Raw genomic sequence first — 26,269 nt, 5'->3', positions numbered from 1 at the left:
TGGAGTCGCCATACCTGAAAATGTTCAAAAAAACATGTGGGTGTGGCACTTAGGGACATGGTTTAGTGGTGGGTTTGGCAATGCTGGAGGAATGGCTGGACTTGATCTGAGGAGGCTTTTCCAACCTAAACAATTCTGTGACCCTATAAAAGACCAAATTGCAATCGCCTAAAAGCCTCCTGAAATCTAGGGCCATGACCTCGTAGAAGGTGTCGTCCTTTGGGAAGGAAATGTCTCCACTCCCTGGGAAGCAGGAGTGACACACACGTCCAAAGCTGAGCTATCCTACAGTGAATGTGCTGCCCATCTCCCCGGGGCTGACCCAGTGCCTTCCAGGATGCTCATTCCCACTCCTGGTTGTGCGCATCCATGGTTTGCAGGGCTGAAAACTGCCTACTGCTGGGAAAAAAAAAGGTGCACGTGAGCACAGAAACAGCTAATTTGGGTGTTTTGCTGTGGCATGAAAAGTCTGCTTGAAGGCGCTGCAGAGGAACCAAAATCAAACAAATTTCAGATGGTCTCGCAAGTGAAGCTGAAAGGTCACAACAGTATCAAGCTGGAGGTTGCGTGTGGTGCTGCAAACCTCTGCTAAATATCAGCCAAAGATTAGTCCATCCTCTCCGAAAGGCCAAGAGATATATGTGCTCCGAGTCCCTTCTGCCACACACTCAGACCCACAGCATCTAAAAATGGCACAAGCCCCTGTGAAAGAGGGACACAACCTCGGGAACAGCAAATTCAAGGGAAAATGTCAGGCCGGCGAGGTGTGTGGAAATGAATTTGGAAACGCCTTAGGTTTTTTGGTTTGTTTCTTTTTTTTTTTTTCTTTTTTTTTCTTTTAAAGCCAAAAGGCGCTTGTAGATCATGTGGCTAGTGCTAATTAATTTGGCGTTTTTCCGAGCATTGTCATGGCAGTTTAATCAGCAGCTGTGAAACGGAGCGTTGTCCGTCTGCCAGCCTCCCATCCCGGCTCCTGGGGATGGCAAGGGACATCTCTCCGTTAGATACATCAACACATCCTGCATTTGTTTGAAAATCTGGTCTTTTAGAGGCTTCATATGACATCAAAGTTGTCAGTGCAGGAACTGTGCTGTGCAGGAATTTCATCTGGGGAAAGCAGTGTCAGAGCATCAGCGTAACTGGGTGGTCAGGCATTTCTGGAAGAGCTCAGCAGGGCTTCAGGCTTCTCCCCAAGGCCACCAACCTTCTCCTAATTGAATTGTTCTAATTGCCTGGCAAATCCCTTGGCTCTGACATGGATAGATGGTCTAACTGGGTTCACTCATTCCACCCCAGTCCAATTTCTGGTGTCTGACACTTGGTCTCCCGCAACCTCCAGAGATCCAAGACCAGGAATCTGAGGAGAAGGGGAACCTATTAAACACAGTAAAAGCCCATATGAGAAACCCTGCAAACATGAATTAACCCATTGGCATGAGAGGAATCTCCTCTCGTGTTTGATGGGTAGTGACTGGTCCTGAAAACTTGTGGGTGGATGCATCAGTTAAGTTCAAAAGTGTCTGGTGCCCCGTTTGGGGAAAGCCCTAGACACACAGGATTTCTCTGCCACAGCATCTCACCTTCCTCCCACTGGGTGACAGCTCAGGGACTCCAGTCGTTTCCACTATTTGTATTTACAAGGCACTTAACCAGCCCTATAAACCGCAATTCACAGGTTGTTCTTCACCCTGCAACCAAAAACCTCTTCTTATTTTGTTGTCTCTGTTAAGAGCAGCACCCGCAGCCCCAGGAAGTAAAACTCCCTCTGAATGCCAATTTTGTTTCTCAACAGCAAGGCTGGTTTTGGAAAACAAGCTAAGGGTGGCAACCCAGTGCTGCTAATGGAGTAGAGCAAGGGGACTGGTTGGTCCGGCAGGGCTGAGGGCTGCGTAGCCCCCCTGTACCTGCTGTGCTTGCTGGTTATGCTGAGTGGTAGAGTGTAGGTTTCCAAGGTAATAAAAACAACATCCACGTGAGAGAGGAAAAATGTTTCTGTCTGAGCAGGCTCAGCTAAAACACTGTCAGGAAGGGTAAAAATCATAGCGGGAGGTCGGCTCGGGTCCTGGCAGGGCGCGCGGTGGGAGGGAGGCAGTTCTTTGAAAGAAAATGGTAAAGGGAGATGAACTCACCCTCCATTACCTTGGTAACCCCTCCCTTAAGATGAGTTAAGGCCACTTGGTTTGGCTTGTCCTCTGATGAGAAGCACTTCCTTCTCCCAGCAGCTCCCCAGCGCTTTCCACCCCATGAGGTGCCCACCGTGTCCAGCCAAGGGGTTGGTGTGGTGTGAGGACGCTGGACACAGACCAGTTCCCCACCCTGTCATGCTAAGTTTAGCTCTGCCTGAGCTGATTTCATGGAGAGCAGGCTGCTGGAAGTAATGTTTTGCTTGAAGGAGGGAGCAGATTTTACTGCCAGGGTTCCTCTCCTCCTCCCCTGCATCCTCATCTGCTCAAGCCCCTTGTGCTTCATGAAATCAGGGGCTGCATGTCTGCATCTGGGTCTCCCTTGTCACCCAGCTTGGTTCATTCTGGTTCTGTCAGGAGTTCCCGTGTCTTTCATGCACACATGAATTAATCTTTTGGCTCTGCAACAGCTTTTCTGATTGACGTGGCTGGGTTTGCTTCCTTAGACTAGTTTAATTACTCTACTGACTTCAATTTTAAAATAAAAAAGTAAAAGGCCTTCACTGGAGGGCAGCCACAGGGAGTGCAGACCCACCACTGGGTCTTTCCTGCAGAGAGACTGAAGCCAGCATGGATTTGAACAGACATTACTGGCATGAGGCTGATATTAAGCAAATGCTTCCCAACCATGGAGCATAACTAATGTTTCCTCCAAAGACCCAGCTGTGGGATCTGGGTTAGATCTCACATGAAAAAGCGGTGGGAAGACCTTACTGCGGTTTGAGGAAGCTTTGGATCACAGAATCATAGAATCCTACATGGTTTGGGTTGGAAGGGTCAAGAATTGTCATCTTGTTCCAGTAGAACAAGATAGACCAGTCCTATTCAACCTGGCCTTGAACATTTCCAGGGATGGAGCAGCCACAGCTTCTCTGGGCAACCTGTGCCAGGGCCTCACCACCCTCACAGGCAAGAATTTCTTCCTAATATCTAATCTAAATTTACCTTCCTTCAGCTTTAGCCATTCCCCCTTGTCCTGTTGCTCTGTGCTGACATCCAAAGTCTCTCCAACTCTCTTGGAGGCCCTGCAGGCACTGGAAGAGGCTCTAAGGTCTGTAGGCTGCTGTCAGGATGCAGTGTTGCAATTCGTCCACCTAAAACTGCCTGAAAAAATCGCAGCAGGATGATGCTTCTTCCTTGGGTGCAATGGCTGTGCTGCATCAGAGCTGTTTCACATGAATGACTCCTTGCTGTGACATCTCCTACGTGCTCTGTAACGTGGCTCAGGGCTGGTATTTCCGAGGACAGATGGCCCAAAGTGTACCTGTGTATTTGGGGGTTTTACTTCCGACTCACCACTCCCCCACTCAGTGAGTCACCTTGATCCTGTGTGAATCCATACCATATGTGAGCCACCCCATTCCTCCTGGAAACCACGTGTACACAGGGCTGGTGACAGGCTGGGTCCTGCTGGGACAAGGGGTGGGCTCTGCAGCACGAGATGCCTGCCTTGCTTCCAGCCAGAACATTCCCCCATACCTCTCTTGGAAGCAATCCTTCACTGGGTCTGCTGGGGTTTGGGGAGGCTGAGCTGTGGGATCAGCACACTTTCCAGTCTTGTGGAGTTGCCTTCAATCCTCCCTCCCAGCAAAGGGGGATGTGACTCTGAGGGGATGATGAGTGGATCTGCACCCCATGGGAAGGGGTTGTTCAGCCTGGAGGAGAGAAGGCTCTGGAGAGACATCATTGTGGCCTTCCAGTACTTGAAAGGGTGCTTATAAAAAAGAGGGAGATAGTGATAGGACAAGGGGCAATGGCTTCAAACTGAAAGAGGGGAGATTTAGATTGGTTATTAGGATGAAATTCTTTTCTGTGAGGGTGGTGAGGCCCTGGCACAGGTTGCCCAGAGAAGCTGTGGCTGCCCCATCCCTGGAAGTATCCAAGGCCAGGTTGGATTGGGCCTGGAACAACCAGGTCTAATGGAATCCGATTCTGGGACTACTATAAATGCATAATACTCCTTGGACCATATTGCAAGGCCCTGACCCATCATCAGCCCAACACCCCATACCAGTTCCCATTCCCAGAATCCCCCCAGCTGCCTTCTGCAAAAAAAACCCATCCCTGCAAATTACAAAGCTTTCAGCAATGGCACCATCTGGAGAGTAACCCAGTGCCCCACTGGGGAACCTCCACAACTGGAGCTGACCATATAAGCAAAATCACTGTTTCTCTCTGCTCCAGCTGAGGTGGATTTTTGAAAGGCAGCCAAGTCCTCAGGCTGGGGATTTGGGACATTTCCTTGGCTTTTGAACAGTGGGAAGAGGCTGTCTCCTGTAGAGCACAGTCTGAGTTTGGAGTAAATCTCCAAGTGCTAAAATCCTGAAAGATGGCTTATGAAAACCAGTGCCCACCTTAGAGAGTGCTGGGCCACAATAATTGCCTGAACTCTGGAGAAATGGGATGTCACAGGGGCACAGTTAAAACAGCAATCCATCCTCAAAATATTAGTAATATTGATTAAAGGGCTTTGTGGAAACCTGCCATTTTAACTCTTCCAGAATTTCAGGCTCCAATGTGCCATCGATCACATAATCTGAGTCACCCCTAAAAGACTGGGGCTGCAATGATGTGACTGCACTGGGAGAAGGATATTGATGCTGTTAAAGAGTGCATGTTGAAAAGGAAAAATGTTTGAGAAATGGCATTTTGGACTGTCTGTATTTAAAAAAAAAAAAACAAACGAAAAAAAGCCTACCATTATTCAGTATAATCTGCTTCTCTAAAATTATTGGAAGGTAGGAAGAAAAATCCCACACATTTTTCTTTTCCCATTTTACATGTTCAAGCCAAAATAAAAAATGGCTTATGAGATTTAAGCTATTTATTACCAAATAAAACTGCATCTGGGCCCTGTGCTTCTGTGCCAAGTTTTGGCATTGTGAGAGCACAAACATCGAGAGTTACGAGCCCCTTGAAGGTGGTGTTGATGATGGAAACATTGACTTAGTCCTAACTCTCTCAGGGATGCCAGATGCTGGTTGGGATATTTCAGAAGCTGGTTGCAGGGAAATAAGATGCTGCCTGTGACATGGAGCTGTACTTGCAGCATCCTGCCTGGTTGATGCCGGGTTATCTTGCAGCCCTATGGGATATTCTTGATTGAATAAATGGGAACCAATAGGTGATAGCACCCGAGAGAATGGCCTCAAGTTGTCTCAGGGGGGTTTAGGCTGGATATTGGGAAAAGGCTCTTTCCCCAGAGGGTGGTTGGGCACTGAACAGGCTCCCCAGGGCAGTGGGCACAGCACCAAGGCTGACAGAACTCAAGAAACGTTTGGACAACGCTCTCAGGCACATGGTGAGATTGTTGGGGCTGTGGTGTGCAAGGTCAGGAGTTGGATTTAATGATCCTTGTGGGTCCCTTCCAGCTCAGAATATTCTGTGATTCTATGATGGAATAAGCAAGAATGTGATTTCCTGTTCCCACTGTAGTAGAAAAGCAAATCCCTTGTAATCAGACTCCTTTGGCTTCAGAGGAAGGGGAAAATACCCTGGTGGTGTATTTTCATGGTGGAAGGGACAGCTGTTGTCATCTACTACACCCTAAACCCCAAAATTAATTTCTGAGCAAGTGAGGGGGCGTCTTTTAAGAAACCAGCCTGGGCTTTATCAGCCGTGGTGCTGAGGAGGGGATTTTGGCTGTGGGTGTGTGGTGCTCCGTGTTTCAGCCACTGGGTTTTGCTGGGCTCATTACCTCCCCAGTGAGGATGAACCCCATCCTGCCCAGCTCACGTGTGGCACCGTTTTAGCCTCTGCTCAACCATGGTTTCACCTTTTCTCTCCCTGACGTGAAGTCACAGGTCTCCTGCAGTGCCCTCCCTCCAGGGTGCACGTGTGGCACCCTTGGGCTCCTCTCCAGATCTCCTTCCTGGCTTTGGCATCAATCTAAGAGGCTTACTGCTCCCAAGGAACCCCACCTCCTGCTTTTTATATAGCAAACATTTGTGCCTTCAGATGCTGCTGGGGCTCTGGGAGCTCATGGTTTGCTGATTAGAAAAAATCACTTTCCCTCGGATAGCCTGACACCTGCAAATTGCACCTGTTTGGGATTTTTTTTTTTTTTAGATGGATGACTTCACATTTAGCTCTATAAAATACATATTTCTTGCTGTCTGGTTAGAGTTTTACTTCAAACATTGTTACAGCAGGGCTTAGCAGCCTTAACTCATGCCAGGACCTCATGCAGAAATGTAAAGTGAGAGCTATTTCCACATCAAGGAACTGACATTTTACTTGTACTTTAAACACAGCTCTGTCCCTCCTGGAGTGACACATACCTATAAAGTTCGGGATATTAAATTTAATAGGGAACAGGCTTCCAGGATCTCTGATTTTTAGCTACAGACTTCTTATTCATGGAGTATAAAAGGGGAATTGCCGGGACGTGGTGCAGCAGGACTCGCAGTAGCTGGGGTTTTCCCAAACCTGAGTTCAAGTCAGTTCAGTGTAAAGAACTGCTGATCTGCCCAGACCTGTGCCAGCTTTCTGCCAGCATCCTCTGCACCTCACACAGCTTCCCCTCAGCCTTGGTCCTTGGGATGGACCGTGACCCCGGACGCTGCCATGGTGCTGAGAGTGCAAAGAGGTGCCTCCAACCAGTGCACAGGAATGGTCTCACCTCCAAAGTCCCTTAGGTTAATTAGATTAGGAGGTCCAGAGGGGACTGGGGACTTGCAGGAGCTCCACAGGTGCAAGCCTCCATGCTGAGGGCTGCTCTTGGGCTGGGGGAGCTCCTGGGCTCAGGATAGGACCTTATAGTGCTGTACAAGGGATTTGCTCACCTCCTTCTTGCACTGCACCCCACAGACCCACTTCCTAGGGGCATGTCTGCTCTCTCTTAAAATATAATCTTAATTTTTTTGTACCTTAGAAATTGCAAAATGCTCCTGTTTTCTGTGTAATGTCACTTGAAAGAAGGACCAGCTGCTGAACTGTTCCTGCTTTCTGGGCTGAGGAGGGGCATTTTCTTGGTGCAGGTTTTGGACCATCTGTAAAAAACTCAAGGGAGACTTGTACATTATATTGGCTTCTCTGAGTGGCAGGTACTGCACATGCTGCAAAAGTTGCCCTCCTGGGTCCCTGAGGGTCTCGTGCAGCCTTGTAAATCCTTAGCACCCTACCTGGCACAGCATTGTAGGATTTAAGATAAAATCCAGAAGGTGACCAGCAGCATGGGATCAACCAATCCCTTTGCAAGGTGATGTCCCATGCCCTGACTCTCTGCCAAAAGGTTCTGGCTTTGGATCTGCTTTGGTCTAGAGAGCCAGAAAAGAAGAAAGGCTGAGCTGCAAAACATCCCCCATGCAAACTGATGTGCTGTTCCCAGAAATGGTGAAATGCCCCACCCATTTCCCAAACCCACCCCCGAAATCACTCCCACTCACTCTGGAGCTGTGTGGACCTGTGGATGAGAATCTCCCACCTCTAGGCTTAAGATGCAGATAAATAAATCCTTCAGCTGGTTATTACAGTCCCATTTAAAAACACAGTATGTGTGTGTGTGTGTGTGTGTGGGAATTAATGTATGCAACATGGAGATGGATGGGTTTGATGCAGGATAACCCACCCAAAACAGCCACCTCTGTTTTTAGGATAGGTTTCAAAGGCTGCTCCAATATCGCCATAGCAGGGAGGTTTAAAGCAGGTAAGGCAAACAATGCACCCCCCAAAAAGCATCTTTACCCTCTTTGCTGATAAGGGGAAAGCGGGAAACCTTTGCTGGAAATCCTTGTGGAGAGGGTATAACATGTGGGAGAGGAGGAGGCCAGGACCAACACCACTGGTCCTCACCCAAAATATGCTGGGAAGGGAGGGGATGTTGAGGCTGGCACAAGATTGGGGTGCTGTCACTGCATCCCCACAGCCTATGCCAGGGTTATGGATAATCCCTGGATCCTAAATGCATGAGGGACACAGGCACACCAAAGGGCTCTGCTCCTGTCTGAGCTGCTGTGGTGTGTCATGGGCTGACGCTGAGCAGATGCAGGGTGTGAGACCAGGTGGGATCACAAAGCCTTTTGCTTAAACAGGTATCAGTCAGCTGAGGGCATTGTCTCTTCCCATTAACTCCGTCTCTGGGGAAGGGTTGCAGCATTTGGATATCAGACTCACGAGGTTTGGCAGTGTTTGGGTGGAGGGTTTTGGTTTTTTGGCTTTTTGCCCGTTTCTGGATGTCCTGCATATCATTACTGGTAGGAGGGAGCTGCTGCAAACCTCCCTGGCCAGTCATTAGGAGCAGTTAAGAGTGTTTTAAAGCAGGTGTTGAGCACTTCCAAACGCCTGGGGAGGGATTTGGACACTGTGAAAGCAAGGAAACATTGGAAACTCGAGTATTGAGTTTCCCTTTCCAAACAACTGGCTGCAGCATATAGCTGCCTGTCAAAGTTGAAGGCTCCTGCCTGCACAAGTCAGCACGTTTTTACATTCCCAGGGGCAGAGGTAGGGATTGCTCCAAGTGCTTCCTCATTGCTCTCTGCAGGCAGAACGAAGTAATAGACTGTTGTCACGCCAGGGTTTTTTCATTTCTTAGTTTTAAACAGAGGATGAATTCTTTCCCCTGGTTAATTTTCCCATTTCCAGGCCAGGGACTAATTCACATGGATATAACACCCTGCTAGTGATATATAACCACAAAAATATGAGCTCTACTGCCTCTGACCCTCTCCAACTCCCTTTTCAACTTTTTTTTCGATGGAGGTAACAGTACAAACCCCAGAGAAGAAACTTTGAACGCAGATACCTTCCAACAAACTGGGAAAACTCCCAACTTCGTTTGTGTTTCCCACTCTACAGCACGTAGAACAGGCTTGGGTTACACCCAGGAGCTGGCTGGGATGATGCTGGGGGAGAAGGGGTGGGTGAGCATGTCGTGTTGTGTGGTTGGTGGGCAAAGAAAGCCCCAAGAATTTCCCTGAAGTTCAGGTATCAGCCAAACCCGCTCTGCCCCTGCAAGTGCTGGAGTTTTGCTCAGACATAAGCCCTGCAAATGGCCAAAAAGCCCTAAAATGCCCTTGAGGCCTGCAGAGTGACCCCTGATTTTAGTATGGGAATCGAGGTTGAGAGATGCCTGTGGGCTGTTTGTTCTCCATCCTCTCCGACACTTTCAGACCAAACAGAAACCAGAAACATTGTAAAAAACTCTCAAAGGGGTTTTGCAACATCTCCAAAGACACTTTTCCTCCAGGGCCCTTTCCTGGCAGACATGCAGAGCGGGGCCCAAACCCATGAGAAACAGGATGGTTTGGGTAGGAAGAGCTGAGGTGGGTGGGAAACATCATGCCAGGCTGTTGGGGCCACCCATCCCTGCAGGCATGTGACAGCCTGGGAAGGGAGGAGTGAAACTGGGACCACTAAGTCTCAGAAAACGTTTTCCTCTCAGTGCAATTTGACTTTTTTTTTTTTTTTTTTTTTTTTTTAATGAGACTATCCAAAAAGCTTAAATACACCCTTGAATTCAACACACGAGAATAAAGCTATAATTAAAACACAGTGAGAAGCATAAAAGCAAAAAGGCAGATTTAAGTGTAGCAACGCTGCTGAAGTGTTTCTCCTTCTTCCTTGGAAAATATTGCTGAATTCAACATGTTCCTGTGAAGCATCATCTTCAACAAAACTTTTTTTTTTTCCCCTGAAGCTAGTGGGAAAGAGTTGTGGGAAAAAACCCTCATCCAGTGCTGTATAAACAGCTGTCTCCCTCCTGTGATGGGTCCAGGCTGCCTGGCTGTATCCCATCACTTGATCTTGCTGGTGCCCATCCCCAGCACTCATCATCACTTCAGTCCTGACGTAAATAGAGAGGGGGGGGTTGGGACTTGATGGTATTTCAGGTCTCTTCCAACCCTCAACGTTCTATAATACTGTGGAAATATGCTGATAAACACTGGTTGTTTCCAGTTGTAAATCCAAGAATCACAGAATATCCTGAGTTGGAAGGGATTCATAAGGATCACTGAGTGCAACTTCGAGCCCTGTGCAGGACAGCTCCAAGATTCACACCATGTACTGGGCTTTTTTTTTTTTGGAATGCTGAGTCTAGGCCCTGGAAGGAGTCCAATCTCATCTTTTTTTTTGCGTGTGTATTAAGACTTCACATGTTTTGACCCCGTGGTGTGCAGGAGAGGAGATGCTCTGCTCTGTGTTAGGGACCCTCCAGCCACACCAGCCCATGTCACTCAGCAATTAACAGCAGGCTCCATCAGGGTAACAGGATATTGGACAGACACTGTACGAGCAGGCAGGGGCAATCTGCAGTCCTTGAGGTCTGTGTCTGTGTGCTTTTTGGGATGAGCTAAGCTGTGCCTGCACAGAAGTCCCCAGAGTCAGAGTGCAATGAGGGCTGTTGGGTGGCAGTCACCATCATACCATTAATCAGTGATGGGGGATCCCCTCTGAACCTCCTTCCCCTGAGCTCCTTTGCAGCACTTTTCCATCAAATGTGCAAGACTGAGCAGGAGATGATAAACCTCCAGAACCTCCTGTTGTGTCCCAGGACCCAGCTATGCTCCGTCAACTACCACAAGGTTTTTGTGAGACCTCTTGCCCACCACGAGGTCTCCATCCTGACTCAGTCCCTGGAGTGGCACAGCCTGGACAAACAAATAAGGCGAAAGAAAATACTCTTCATCCATTGCTAACGTGTGCTGGGGCTGCTCCTCCTCCAGCCACAATCTGCTCCCTGTTCCATGGCACGAGACATGTGGGATGGCACGCTGCACCCTGGGCTGGATTTGAGCTGGCAGCCCATCAATTTTTGCATGGCTCTTGCTATCCTGCCCCAGAATGGCAGGGAGGGTGGTGAAAGGTCTAGAAAAGAAGTCTTATGAGGAGCAGCTGAGGGAGCTGGGATTCTTTAGGCTGGAGGAAAAGACGCTCGGGGGAAACTTTCTCATTCTTTAAAACTACCTGAAAGGAGGGTGCAGCCAGGTGGGGTTTGGTCACTTGTCCGAGGTAACAAGTGACAGGATGAGAGGAAATGGCCTTAAGTTGCACTAAGGGAGGTTCAGATTTGATATTAGAAGCTCTTTTTCCATTGCTACAGTGATCAGGCATTGGAATAAGTTGCTCAGTGGGGTGGTCGAGTCACTGTCTCTGGAAGTGTTGGAAGAGATGTCTGGATGGAGCACTAGGGGATGAGGTTTTGGGATGATTATGGTGGTGCTGGGGGAAGGATTGGAGTCAATGATCTTGAAGGTCTCTTCCAACCTTGATTATTCTGTGATTCAGTGTTTTGCTAAATGAAATGAGAAAGCTGTTGGCAAAGGTGCTGAAAGTGAGACAGATTCCTTCCTGTCTGATAAATTTGAATTCTTTCTTCCTCCTCTTCCATTCTCCCCACCCCAATCTCCCTGCCCTGCAGTTAACTCTCCTGTAACAGGAGTGAGATGGCACGATATCTCTCTCTCCTAGACCACTACATTCTTATGCAGCTGGATATACTGTGGATTTGGTCTGGGGATTTATTTTTTTAAATTTTTTATTTTCCATGGCAGGAGGGTTGGAACCGGATGACCTTTAAGGTCCCTTCCAACCTGAGCCATTCTGTGATTGTCACCCTTCATTTCCTATTTGTAAGTGAATTTAAGTCATTCCACAAGGGTATATGCACAAATAATTTGGAAAGGGCTAACACGTGGCCGATGGCATCAGGCAATTAGGACCTTGTTTGTAGGCGCAGTGTGAGCCCCTCATGGTGTCCTTTTCCCACGTGCCACGTGAAGCTGGAGCTGCTCCCACGATTTTGGCCTTTGCTCACTGTGTACTGTGAGGACCAATGTGAATTTCCCACTGCGCTGCTGGCTCCGAGGGGAATTTTAATGCACATCCAGGGAAGCAATCTGCAGGCTCCTGGGCTATTGAAAGCCTGGCAGACTCTCCTGGTGCTCAGAGAGGCACCTTGCTGGCTCCTGTTCTTGGGGTTTATCTGCCTCCCCAGGACAGGAGGAGGGGCTCTGGGGGGTCTAATCAGGATGAAATGGCCGAGACGGCGCGACTCCATCCCCCAGCCTGGCCGATTAGGACAGGCAGATCTCCTTCAGCTGTAAAATCTGTCACTGAGTGAAGCCAGGGCTCTCCAGGGGCTGCCATCTCCCTCCCTGCAGTGATGGGATCTAGATGTAACACAGCCCCAGCCCCCCCACCATCCCCAGCCCTCTTGTGCAGACCGTGGGCTGCCTTGACAAGCCGGCCAGGTTGCCTTTACCCAGGGGAAAAATTCACATGCATTGTAGGCAGCTTAACAACATGAGACAGATTTTGTTTTCCTCTCGAAGGCAGGCGGGCTCCCTGGGCTGCAGCTGTCTGCTTGAGACACCTATCCCAGTGCCAGCTCCAGGCCTGATCCCATGTCCCTTACCAGTAGCCTGACTGCATCAAGAATACCATTGCCCAAGGAAAGGAGGTGGAAATAAATAGTTCTGCTTTCTGGGTTTTTCTTTTCATAAAGCCTGTAGCATGCCCTGTCTCACCGCAGGGATTACCCAGGGGCTTTGCATCTCTGAGATGGGTCAGCGCTGAATGAGCACACGGATCCCTTGAGCCGTTCTGGGTGAAATACTGCTGGATGGATAAATTTGCATGTGCCTAGGTATAGTCAAGCCTTGCCTGATGCTAAAGGTGAATCCCCAGGGGCAGAAAAACCCAGGATCAGACCAGTACTCTTCTGTGACTCGGTGTCACTTACCAACCTGCAAAAATATATGAACTTATCGTTTGCAGCGTCGGCCCGGGGGCGCGAAGGAAACGGGAGCACTTCTGTTAATGGAAATACATCCGTGCTGCTTCAGATAATGTATGGAAACAATAAACATAACTGTAGAACCGAGGGGGAGGGGGAAAAGAAGGAAACAGCCGTATAAGTGAGAGCATGGCGGTGAGGAGGATGTGTTGGGCTTCCCTGCTGGTTTCCACCGTGTCAGAAGCCTCTGTGAGTGAAGGGTGGGAACGGCAGCGCGGCGGCGAGCAGCAGAACAGGTTCAGCCATCCACGTGCCTGCATCATCTGTTGGCTTTCTAAAAACTAATTTGTACCTCCTCAGTTTGAGGCTGCAGCCTGTGATTGCCAGCTCCCAGCTAAGTGTTTTGGGTGCTTCGTAAATGGTGGTTAAACAACCTTCCCCGCAGGCTCGCAGGAGATTGTCTTCACGGTGCGGGCTGGGGACGTGGGTTAATGGTGGGCTTGGCAGTGCTGAGTTAATAGTTGGACTCGAGGATCTTAGGGGGCTTTTCAAACCTAAATGATTCCACTATTCTATACCGTAATTCTAGATGATTCTGTGAGGCCGTGGCATTGCAGAGCTGGAAGATATAGGGAATACAGCAGACCCAGCTCAACGACAGGTCCTCAGCATCCATCAGTGTCAGAGGTGAATTAGGCCAGTTGGGGCAGCCACTGATGTGCACTCATATTCCAACAGTGGCAGGAATTACCAAAGTTGCCATTCCTCATTCACTGATCCCTGATGCTGACCTTGGCTTTAGGGCGTGATGGGAGAAGCTGTGGAAAGCAGCCTCCACCAAGGCCCTTTGCAGCTAGATGCAAGGATTAGAAGAAGGTAGACTCAAAAATAAATGACTTTGAAATGCAATGTTCAGTTTTACACTGTTACTTTTTTGCCAGGGCTTTCTGGGGTCCACCAACACTATGCTTGTTGAGGACTGGTTCTCCGTTGTGCAAGCTGGTTTGGTTATGCCAGCTGTATGATTTGATGGCTGCTAATAAGCATAGAATTGCTGAAGTATTCCCCAAAGTCTTTGCTTTGCTGTCAAAATCCTCATCAGCAATTGGATTAGTTGTAGGGAATGCACAATTACTACACAGGGTATTGTATTATGCTAAGACAAATTGATGGGTTTTATTTAATCATATGGTCCCGGTCACATCTTCATAGTGTTTTTCCTGTGGAGAGGAATGCATCACTGAACCAGTAGGTGCAAGCAAAAAAGACTGAAAAATGCTTGATTTAATTTATTAGTGCCTAAAACCGAGGCAAATTAACACTCTGTACAAAAACAAAATGGATCAGGCTTTTGCTCTCAGTCATGTTGGCTGTGCATATCTTCCTACACACATACCAGAGATAAAGTTTGCATGTTCTGGACCTTCGGGAAGCGTACGACTGAGTTCCTCCCAAGGACTGTCTTGGTATGGGAGGAAAAATTCAGGTCAAAAGCATGACCAGATAATCTGCCCACCCTGTGCTCTGTGGGTCACCACGGCTCTGGCATCAAAGATCCTGCAGACCTTTAACTAAATCAGACTAAGGGCTCCCAAGATCCAGTAGAAGGCTGGAAAATCCTTGGCTAAGGTTGCATTAGGCATCAACAGTTTACAGAGTGGCAGAAGACAAGAGACAGGCTTTTTCTGCTTTACTCACAAAATGCTACAAAATGAGTCCCAGGGAATGTGGGGGTGTATCACTAAGCTTCACTGCCTCATGTCACCCTAAGACATTTTTGTCTGAAATACAAGTGAACTGCTGCCTGGTGACACAGGTTGGTGTGTTGGGGTGTGTGGAGGGATTAACAGTTTTACCTGCTCTTGCACCTTGTCTTCAGGCCCTGTGAAGGCCTGGAGGTGTCAAATGGCTCACCTGTGACCTGCTGCAGCAGTTTGCCACTGGGAGGACATGTGGCCATTAGAGGTTGAGCAATTCACCACGAGTTGCTTGGCAAGTACCAAGCAAACAGCAATCAGGAGGCGTCTCCCCATGATTCCCTCTAGCAATTGGCCAGGGCAGCACAGGATCCCCATTCTGTTACTCAGCCTTTACCTGTTTGTGGTGAATTTGGGACATGCCATCAGCAACAAATATAACCTGCAGCAGAATGGAATATACAGACGGCTCTTGGGTCTGGGTTTGCAGCTCCATCATTGAGGAACGGTGGGTCTGATCCCGCCACCTCTGGTTTTAATTAGTAGCGTGGTCAAATCATGCTGTTATCTGACAGCGGGGGAAATATCACCTTAAGAAGTTCCACTGTGGGTGGCACAGGAATTTGTTCCCCGCTGCCTCTCTCAGAGGGGCACTCTGGAGGATTAGTTTGTATTTAAGAGATGCTGTGTGTAATTATGCACAGTTTTGCAAACCATCCGTTTCTGTTAAGTCCTCTCCCGTTGTTTCTCTTGCTGGCATCTGGCTTGCTGTGTGTCTCTCGTGTTTCCATATGGGAGTGAGCAGAAAGCACTCGGGGCTCCCTAGGCTGTTGTGATGGACTGGCCCTGCCTGCCAGGGAGGCGGGAGTAGAAGGGGTCTGGGTGAAGAAGGCATGACGTGCATGCCTGTGTCTTGGGATGACACTCAGTGTCTCTTGGTGCTGTTGTTCCTGGATATTTTGGGCCATTCCTGAAGGTTTAAAAAAGAAGGGGAGTTTTCTAGGAAGATGGGGTGTTCAAAATGCCATGCAAAGGGTAGGAGTCTTATCCTGTGAATGATCCTCAGCAAAAAAGCATTTCTAATAGCCTTACTTGAGCCTCATCCTTCACCTCTGCATTTACTCTTTCCCTAGTTTAAGAGTGAAAAGTTTTGCAGGGTGCCTGTAGATGCTCCAGGAATGTAGGAATTAACATGCTGGATTGGAACAAGGGCTCGTCCAAGCGAGGATCTTGAGCAAGGTGCAAGCCAGTGCCAGATGTTTCACAAAACGCCTCCACTACAGATATCTTTCACACCTCATTTCTTCCTCACTCCCATCAGCTTCATGGCTGGTCTCATAGCTGTCTGTGTTATGTTTCCAGCAGCTGCTCTCTCCCTGCAAGCAGCTCACGAGGACGGGCTATTGAAGGGTCTCAGTAAACAAACATAGCCTTCATCCCCCCCTCTCAGAGGTGGGAGGTGTCTCACTCGTGTCCTGCAGTCAGGGAGAGAGAGCTTCTTGGAGCAGAGATTATTTCCTTGCCTATGAGACACTTTTAGAGAGGCAAAGAAATACCTTGACTTGCATGGAAAGCCTGCAGTTCAGGGAAAGCTTTGAAAATTCCATATTTTAGAAAATGGTTTTTCCCTTTTCTAAAATGATGAGGCTGTGTCACAGAAACGTAGACTGGTTTGGGTGGGAAAGGACCTTTAAAGGTCATCTGATCCAACCCCCCTGCCGTGGGTAGGGACACCTTCCACTAGACCGGGTTGTGTTCTCTTCTCTTCCAGGTGCTCCCTTTCAAAGGTCTCAGCATCCCCATGCTACCTCCTGCCGGCATTTCCACCTGGGTCCCCAGCCTCAGCTCTCCGCCGACTTCACCCTGCCTCACGCGGTGCAGCCCCAGCCGGGGCTGACCCCTCACATGGCCCCTGCACACCAGCACAGTGGCCCCCTGCACCAGCCCCTGGCCCCAGTGCCACCCCTGCCCTTCCAGGACGTCGCTGGACCCTCCTTCCTACCTCAGGCGCTACACCAGCAATACCTCCTCCAGCAGCAGCTCCTCGAGGCACAGCACCGCCGGCTCATGCCCCATCCCAGGTAAGGGGGTCCTGCTCTTCCTGAGGGATGTTGAGCTACATCAACCTCTTTTCACCTGCAGAAGCCCAGCAGTGCTGGTGGCGTTGCGTTTTCTTCATGAGTTCGTCTGTGCACCCTGAAAATTCATCCACCAGAAGGGAGGCTGCAGGGCAAGCTGCACCTGAACGGACACCTTTGCCTCGGGGGCTCCCTAATGTGCTCATCTACTGTGTACCTTTCCCATGGGGATCCATACAGTGCTCATCTAGTGTGTCCCAAGGTCACCTGTTATTGTCACTCTTAGGAGAATCATGATGGCGTTGTGGTGAACCTGTCCTGTGTGGCAGAGAGAGGGACGGACTGTGAGGGTGAGCTACACCCTTGCAGCTGCTGTTTCAAAGCAGCACAAGAGATTGTATCTACCTGTCTCATTTTTACACATGAAGATCTCGCCCTCCTAGGTCTAGGTAGGCTTTCCATCTCTATGAGGGAATGGTGCCACTGACCTGCAGCACATTCTGTCACTGAAAGCATCTTAAATTCAGACTGGGTTGACAAATGCAGAGAGACCTACTGTAACTCAGCAGAGGTGGAAATGGATGCCTGGCCTTGCCTTGATTGTGTTTTTTGAGAGAGTAGTCCTTGTTTTGTAAACATATGGAAGCTATTTGTGGGTTGCATCCATGGATCAAGAATCAGAGGATGAATCCTTGCAATAATGCTTCATTTGGAAAGAATGCTACAGATGAAAACCCTTTCTTTCCATACCCTTTCTGTTTTAAAATTGTGTGTTCTTCTCATCTTTGTTTTGTTTTGCATAAGCTGGATTTTAGGTGGTTTTAATGATTAGATAATAATTGGGTGGTGAGCATGTTCAAGGCTGAGGTACTGACGATACACGTGTTTATCTCTTAGTCATAAGCTGAATTCAAATAAAAGCACAGAACACAATTCCATGCAGATTCTGCTTTGGTAAACGCTGTCAGTTTTATATTTGTAAGTGGGCTGTGAAAAAAGGCAAGAACCTCTTGGCCAGGCTCAGAGCTTGTCTCTGAAAGCACAGCAGCAGGGGAGGAGGGTTTCAGAACCCTTACAGGTGTGGGGCAGGAGGTCCCAATAATGGGAATGTGGGTCATGCCTTTGAAGAGAGGTCTCTGAGCTGTGACAGCATTAAAAATTATTTACCTAGCAGTTCCCTGTTCCATTTGCTCTGGTGTTTTTCTGAAGATTTGCTTTGTGGCTCCTCTGGTAAGTGGGGACTCAGCAGGGAGTGAAGGTGATGAGTCTGTCTGTAATGCAAATCCTGCTTGTGCATACACCTTGTCTATTGCCAAATGTGGACACTGATCAAGCAGCACATCCTCTTTCCCTGAGTGGTTTAACTAGACAATAACCACAAGACTCAAATCCCTAGGAAAACTGTTGTATTTTCTACCACTTTCTTTTCCCTGCCTGCAATGGCAGCAGAGCTGAGGGAGAAGGAGCTGGATCCCAGCCTGGCCTGTCCATCAGCCAGAGGAATGTTGGCAAAGGCCAGCAAGAGTAAATTCTGCTTTCAGTCACTCCTGAGTAATCCAGTTATGAATGAGGTTCCCCAGGAGTTTATGGACTGCATGGGGAGACGAGACAACCTGCAGCTTCTTTATGATGATGGATCACGGCTGAAGCAGGGACACATTTTATCTTGTGTGTTGTTTATGGGGCTGACTGTGGAGAAAAAAAAAATAGTGCAAACAGCACAAAGCTCCTCAGGAAGGTGTTTGATTTCCTCTTTTTCTCTCCTTTTGCCACCAAATAGCATCCCCTGTAAATTGAGCACATGTAGTTGTCAAAGGGCATGAGAGTCAATGTCCGTGGCGACGATGAGGGAATGACGTAGCCCTGGGTTCCTCTTCCCGCCATCCCTGACACCTGCCTGGGCTGTTTTCTCTTGGACACGTATTCACATTGCTGTTTTACCATGGATTATTGACAGGAGGCTGGAGCAGGAGCTGTAGATCCCAGTGCCACCCGTGCCTGACTGTGTCGCTGCTCTCTCTGTTGCAGGCGGGCTCAAGAGCGCATGTCTGTCCAGCCTCACCGCCTACACCCCAGCTTCGACTTCAGCCACCAACTGCAGACTCCACAACCCATGGGGCCCCAGCCCAGGTATTTAGCAGAAGGCACGGACTGGTAAGTGATCCACATTTCACTAGTGCATTGAGTGATGTCTTTAAAAAGTCCCAGGAAGGCTGCAAGGGTTGGGGAGTGCATCAGGGATCAATGCTTTCATGGAAGCCAATGAGGCAGCTCAACAGTTACAGTGTGGGGAATGTGCAGTGGGAGAACTAGCCTCTGAGAGGGCCATAAGTGTGTGTTAAAGCCTCCAGGCATATATATAGAATTATAGAATCATTTGGGATGGAAAAACCCTCTAAGATCATCGAGTCCAACAATTCCCCAGCACTGCCAAGCTGAGCAGTAACCCATGTCCCCAAGTGCCACATCTACATGGCTTCTAAATCCCTACAGGGATGGGAACTCCGTCACTACCCTGGGCAGCTTGTGGCAGAACTTGATGGCTCTTTGGGTGAAGGAATTGCTCCTGATATCCAATCCAAACACTACCTGGCACAACTTGAGAACATTTCTTCTTGTTCTGTCCCTTGTTCCCTGGGAGCACAGCCTGACACCCACCTGGCTCCACCCTCCTGTCAGGGAGTTGCAAGAGAGTGAGAAGATCCCCCCAACCCTCCTTTTCTCCAGGCTGAGCCCCCTCAGCTCCCTCAGCTGTTCCTGCTGCTCCAGACCCTTCCCCAGCTCCATTCCCTTCTCTGAACATGCTCCACTGTTATTGCCCATAACTCTTCACCTACAGATGTAGAGTGCAGCCAAGCATTAATCTTCCCCAGTGGCTCTTCCTGCTGCAGGACACAGACAGGATCTTTTTCCTTTAGACCACTGTTTCTGCCTGAACTAGACCTTCTGCTGTCCTTCAGGCACCCAAAAAACAGTGGCCATAACTTCTTCTGTGGTCTCAATTAGTGACCACCATGCTGCTCTGCCATGCAGGGTAGCATGAATCAAGATTTGTTAATCATTCTCCCACTGTAGTGTTTAATACCCTGGAAAAGCTTTGCAGGGAATTGATCACTTCATTTTCAGAGCAGGTTTTGAGCTCTTGAACATTTAATAAGGTATGGTGCCCTACTTGATAGAATAAGGAAATAAAAACATACTTCTGTAAGCTAAGCAAAGTCCATTCTGTGCACTGAATGGAAAAAATAACATGTGAGCTTGTAATTAGAGACAATCGCAAAGTATACCTACAAGGGGACCAAAATAAAATGGGATAGGAAATCTTAATGATGGCATTTCCTAACATTTGAATGCTTCACTCCACAAATGAATAGTCCTACTTTAACACCGGGTGGGGGTTTTTTCCCTTTCAGTGCAATAATAGACAGCCAAAAATATGGCCAAGTCCTTCTGCCATTTTCTTCTTAGGTGTTCCCATTACTGGCATCCCCGTGGGCTGAATGTGGCCAGGATGACATGGTTCTGATCGGTTTGCAAAGCAGCTCATGTACCATCTGGATAGAGACATTCTTTCTGCTTCTATTTCAGCGCAGAGCGTTTAATTATAATAATTAGAAGGATCTGATAAAGCATCACTTTATGTTCCCTCCTCCTCCCTCCTTTTCCCCGCTGTGTTGCTCCATAACCTTATAAAACCTAAGGAGTGGGGACGACAGAAATCATACACTGTGTGTATATGTTTGGGTGACTCATTTTCCCTCTGGGCACACGTACAGTTTTTGCCCAGTTACAGATATATAAAAACTTCCCTCTAGTGTGTTACCCCTGGATGGGCAGCAGCAGCATTTTCTCAGAAGCAGTAGGTGGTGGGCACTGCCACGGGAAGCGGGGATGGAAGGAGGATCTGAAAGGGATCAGTCATCCCAGAGAGCCCAACCTCAATTAAAATCTTCTGGTGAAGAATAAATAAACTCCCATTTGGTCCCATAAATCATCTCCTGCACACGCACATAGCGATGACCATCCAGGCTGTTATCTGGAGCCTTATCTGCCACTTTTGGTTGTTGGCAGCCCATGTACCATAAGCATCACATCTTGAACCTCTCATCTGAGCATCAAGATGCTGTACAGTCATCCCTGTAGCACAGGCTAGGAAGCAATAGTTATTTCTGATTTTCTTCAGCTGGTGCACTCTGCTTAGTCACCCTCAAACCCTGGGAAAACACAGTACCATGCAGTGGTCTGCTTTGGACCCATCTGTAGACCCACACCATCACTTCAGGAACCTCAACATCTGATTTTAAGTCTCTAGGTTCACAAACAGTTCAGCAGTACTATTGTTGCAACTACTTGTACAAGCTAATAATGGCCATTCACCTTTGAGAGATCTCTTCAGTGCTTGATCTCAAAGCACTCCATGGAATACCACATCTCTTCTGCAGACAGGGAATACAGGATGGCAAAGAGGAAGTGGTCAAGGTCATGCATCAGGAAAGTGACAGGTCTGGGAATGGAACCAAAGCCTCCTGATTTCCAGTTGAGCTTTCCATCCACCTGGGAACAGTCTTAAACAATTGGATAAATATCCAAAATTGTGACACGGGAGCTGGAAACTGCCCAGTGCTGTGAATTCTCATCCTGGTTGTGTTCTGCCAGTTGCCTACTGTGTTTTATCCCCTGCCAGGTTTTGTCTCTCTAACACAGGACCAGTAAAGATAGTCCTTCTCCTGGCCTCAAATTAGAATCACAGAACCACAGAATGTTCTGAGCTGGAAGGGACCCACAAGGGCCATCAATCCAACTTGGTGCAGGGTGCCTTACTAGGGGATTCGAGAGCCCTGGTGCTGCTGCCTGGTGCACAGGCTGTTCTGGATGAAGGATTTCTACATTCACTGTCCCTTCACGTCCTCTGCCTTCTGCTGGGTGGAAGCAGTTTCACAGCTGCTGGAGGACACATCTGGGTTGCTCCTAACAAGCTGTGGTACGCGCTGCCGCCGTCCCTCCACGCAGGGGAGGAGAAGTTCGAGGCTGAGACGGGAAGCCACCCCTGTGCTCTAATTAGCTTTGCTTTGGCAAATGTGAAGACAATGGTTATTAGAGCTCTGGATTTTGTAATTATGATAAAGTGAATGATGTTCAAAGCACTCGTTTGCTGAGAGACTCTTTGGCTGGAGAGAACAGGGATCAGCTAATTGGATTAGAGATGGAGATGCTGCATTAGGTCTCCTCCTATCCCCTCCACACGGTGTGGCAATGGGGCTGCAGTTTATGCCTCTGTGATGGATTGGGCAGAGCTGTGAAGCTGGATGGGATCTTGGTCATGCCGGGTCCGGGGATTGAGCTGGGTTATTCTTCTGGATAAAAGTGTCCAGATTCACCAAGCTGAGTTCCACCTCTGCTCGCCTGGGCCAGGCTGTGTGCGGGCTAGTGGGGCCATCAGGGGTGTCCTACTCCATTGCTGTTGGCCTGCTAGTTGTGTGACACACTTCCCTACAGCAGTCCCATCCAGACATTTCTTAAAACCTTTATGTTTTATGCACAAATTGCAGTTCTGGAGTTCACAGAATTGTAGAATCACAGAATGGTTTAAGTTGGAAGGGACTTCAAAGATCACCTAGTTCCACCCCTAGGTCCTGGGCAGGGATGCCTTTTACTAGACCAGGTTGCTCCAAGCCCTATTTTAACTTTGAACACTTCCAGGGATGGGGCAGCCACAGCTTCTCTGGGCAATCTCTGCCAGGGCCTCACCACCCTCACACCTCACACCTTCACCACCCTGAATCTGGGTTCAGTTGAGGTGCAAGTCTCTTTTGACTCCCCAAGTCCTACCACAGTCTGGACTGGGAGACTTCCAAGGAGAGCACAGGCACATCAAAAAGCTCCCAGGCAGCACCTAGCTAGCTCCTAACTAGCTTCCTTGACTAATTGCCTATATTCCTGCAAAATATTCAAAGCATATCGTACTAGTGGCAGCACAGACAGGACCTGATCTGACCAGGTTGAGTTACTGAGCCTGGGCACCATTTTGAGCCATCAAAATTCTCTTTCTCTGAAATTAGCAGGGCTGCACCTGCTCAGCCCCTGACCCCAACCAACACAAACACTGACTGGCATAAAACCAACCCCTCACTCCTTCGTGCTGGCCTGGTGGGTGATTGCTCAAATTAGAGAAAACTCCCTTCCAGGAGCATCTCCCCAGGCTGAGGAACCCCACAGCAGCCCAGACCCCACTGGGGAGGTTGCTCTGTGAGCATGGTCTGTAGTCCATGAACAAATCCATGGCATCCAAAGCCATGTTTCCATCCTCATGCCCACAGGGACCTCAGCGTCGATGCGGGACTGACTCACGCCCAGTTCCAGGTCCGTCCCGTCCCTCAGCCATATCAGCATTACTTAGCCACACCTCGGATGCACCATTTCCCCAGAAGCACATCCTCAACGCAGATGGTAAGTGAACCGCTCTCACTGAGAAATGTTTTATGCATTGTCTGCCAGAAGGCAGTCAAAATAAAGGCTGCTATCTTTCTATCACCTGTCTTCTGCGAATCCCACTTATCTCCGGCCGTGGGAGGGAGTGTCTGAAAGGATAATGTTGCATCACTGCGCTGGATTAGAGAAAGAAAAGAAAAGCTCAGATGTTCTGGAAGGATTCGGTCCATCGTGTGCAGCACCAGGGTTCACAAGCTGGTCTGCAAAACCTGGGCAGGATGTGAGAGACTCATCAGTTATTACTAATAATATTATTAATACTGGCACAAATTGTGGGCTCCCAGGACTTTTTTTTATGTAGAAGAATGAGCAGTGGGTGACTCCTTTCCCTGGGCTCAGCCTTGAGGACCATTCCTCATCCTGTTGTTGCTCTCTACACCAGCTCTGATGCCACCTGTAAAGGTTTTGCATGGCCACCTGCACAGGCAGGGGTGGGTTTGATGAGAAGATGGGCTGACTGGGGTAATTTGCTACCCACTCTCCTAGCAGGGTGCTGTATTTGGAGCTGAGCCATGCCAAGCACTGCTAGTCCTTAAAGCATCCTCAGGAATCCCACGAGGGTGTTTTTCCTGATGCACTGTAGTCAGACCCTCTCACCTGTGTACTACAGTAAGTCTTAAAAGAAAAAAATCAAAGCTTGGATGAAGAGAAATCCATCCATTTAAATAAAATAAGGTTTCTTTTAAAGCTAATCCATGTTGGGAGTTTGGAACTGCAACATTATGGATGCTACAGGAACTATTATAACAGATAGTTTATCCAGAAGAAATGTGTGTTCTTAGGTAATTCATAGGAGATCTATTTAATAAAACCTCATTTTTTGGTTATTAAAAGGCTTCTGTCGGTGAAGGTGTCAATCTGCTCTTTCAATTTGTATTTTTAAAGCACTAGATTTACATCAGGGTACACGAGGTTTTCTGTGGGTAAGTACAGGTAGCTTTATCTCTCTCCCTCACTTCTTGCAGGTTGTTCATGAAATCAGAAATTATCCTTACCCTCAACTTCAGTTGCTTGCTCTTCAGGGACTGAACCCAAGCAGGCACACATCTGCTGTGCGGGAGAGCTATGAAGTACGTATATCTTGGGGACTTGGAATTATTAATTTCTGAAGAGCTGGGAATCTATGCAAGCTCTGGTATAAACTTGTAAAGCTGTTTTGTGGCATGGAAATTGCATTGAGTCATTCAGCAATTTTAGTAATAGATGGGAGGCAAAGGGATTGAGTGGGTTTGGTAAAAGATGGTTTACTCCAAAGCGCCTGGGTCTGGCTTGAGTTGACTCTGGCTCCTTTCATGTCTGTAAACAAAGTGCTCCAGTTCTATAGGGTTTTGTTTCCCTAGCTTGTCAGATGGATCTCAAATTGCACCCTAATTTGTGAAACACTGGATATCCAGCTCTGTGCCTTAAGCCCTTAGTTATTAACACAAAGTGCCAGGGCTCAGATCCATCATGAAATCGTGACTGATTTGGGTTTGATGGACTTTCCATTGAGGAAAGGACAGGAGGGAGCCTTGGTCACCAGCGGGTAGGATTGTGTGGTGGGACCTCGTACCTCGGGAGCAATGAGGATGGCATTTCCTGATGTTCCTGTGCCACAGGAGCTGCTGCAGCTGGAGGACAGGCTGGGCAGTGTGAACCGGGGCGCCGTCCAGAACACCATCGAGAGATTCACCTTCCCCCACAAGTACAAGAAGGTGAGTGCCCCGAAACCACGGCACGGCTGCCAGCCCCTCCCAGCTCCCAGGGCTGTGGGCACGGAGCAGACAGGAAGAAGGACTTTGGTGGGTCACAATCCTCAGGGTTGGCGAGCCGGAACCATCACTCAAAACATTCCCCAAAGCAGGGGAGGAACGCAAAATCCAGAGGCGGTGCTTTGGTATCTTGCGGGGGCTCCCGGGCCGAAGCGGTGGCGTAGCTCAGCTGGCTGTTTCTCACTTCTAGGCTAGGAAGCTGCGGGCCAAATTTTCAAAGGGGTCTCAACCTTCTCCCACCCAGCGGGTGCAATTTCCCCCCTGTCCGCACCTGGTAAGAAAGTGCACACCTCTAAGGGGGCTTGGTGCATGCAAACCCACCCTGTTCTGCATGCAAGCGGCCCTGCCCGCGCGCCCCGACCTGAGCGTGGGGGACCTTGTCCTCCCCTCCCTTCGCAAGGGGTGTCTCCTCTGTTGGAGCTGATGTCTCCCCTGTAAGGAGATGGGTGGCACATCTTTGGGTTGTTCTGAGCAGAGAACGGGGAAAAAATGCTTGTTTGGGTAGTAATTCCATGTGCTGGTCGTCCCCAGCTGGGCGGTAACGTGTAGGGATGTTGCGTTGCCCAGGGGGAAAGTGAGATAGCTCCTCCTGCACTTACCTCTGACTGCATCTCCAGTGGATCCAGAAAAATGGTATTAATAGGAGAATAGAGAAAAGGGGAGAGCTGACAGGCTAAGCACTGCCCTGTGGTGCAGCATGGGGCTGGGCTGGTGACCAGGCTGACATGGGGCACAGTGATTGCCCTTCCTGGCAGTGGTGGCCCCACACATTTTGGGGTCTCCAGGAAAAGCTTCCAGCAAAGGAGACCATGGAGCCATCCCCACTGCAAGGAAGTGGCAGGAGACAGTATTAGGGCAGCAGAGGAGAGGCTGCTCTTTGGGGCACCACCATCAGCCTCACTGCCACTGGCCCCAGGAGGAGGTGTGCCAGCCAGCAGCATGTTGGTGGCACCCTCATCTCACTGGATGTTTTGGATGGGCTGGCTTCCTCATCCTGGAGGATCTGGCTGATAGAAAAAGCTCTTATTATTTACCTTCCTACAACTGTCCAGGCTTGGGAGACCATTAGAAAGTCAAGGCCTAACCAAACGATGTCTTTAACCTTGCTGCAGAGAAGACCACAAGAAGGCAAAGCTGAGCAAGATGATGGAGAGGAGTCAGACACTGATGAGAAATGCACAATCTGTCTGTCCATGCTAGAAGATGGAGAAGACGTCAGGTATGATCCTCCCATCTGCTCTTCTGCCTCTCCATGCCATCTGAGTTGTGCTTATTTGGATTGATGCCACTGTGCACTCGTGGGATTGCCCCTGTTCTTGTCCTGAGAAATTCACTTGGGTTGTTGCAGGGTCTGGGAAACCAAAAACTACTTAGATGGACATTGGTGTGGGCTGTA

The 26,269-nt window shown here is 48.8% G+C and overlaps 1 protein-coding gene across 1 annotated transcript in view; it reads left to right on the top strand.

Annotated features, from left to right (window-relative positions):
• The window catches only part of ARK2C (arkadia (RNF111) C-terminal like ring finger ubiquitin ligase 2C), a 51,334-nt gene that overhangs the window by 19,232 nt on the left and 5,833 nt on the right, over positions 1 to 26,269 (top strand). The window contains exons 2-7 of the mRNA XM_051803747.1: positions 16,327 to 16,636; positions 18,662 to 18,787; positions 22,951 to 23,080; positions 24,088 to 24,192; positions 24,721 to 24,816; positions 25,986 to 26,092. Coding sequence (XP_051659707.1) covers positions 16,327 to 16,636; positions 18,662 to 18,787; positions 22,951 to 23,080; positions 24,088 to 24,192; positions 24,721 to 24,816; positions 25,986 to 26,092 — 874 coding nt within the window. The remainder of the gene's footprint in view (positions 1 to 16,326; positions 16,637 to 18,661; positions 18,788 to 22,950; positions 23,081 to 24,087; positions 24,193 to 24,720; positions 24,817 to 25,985; positions 26,093 to 26,269) is intronic.

The sequence above is a fragment of the Manacus candei genome, unplaced genomic scaffold (genome assembly GCF_025592945.1).
Source record: "Manacus candei isolate 608988 ecotype Guabito, Panama unplaced genomic scaffold, ASM2559294v1 h1tg000059l, whole genome shotgun sequence".
Taxonomy (NCBI): Eukaryota; Metazoa; Chordata; class Aves; order Passeriformes; family Pipridae; genus Manacus; species Manacus candei.
Note: the sequence above shows the minus strand (reverse complement) of the source record. Positions and strands in the feature narration are given on the sequence as shown.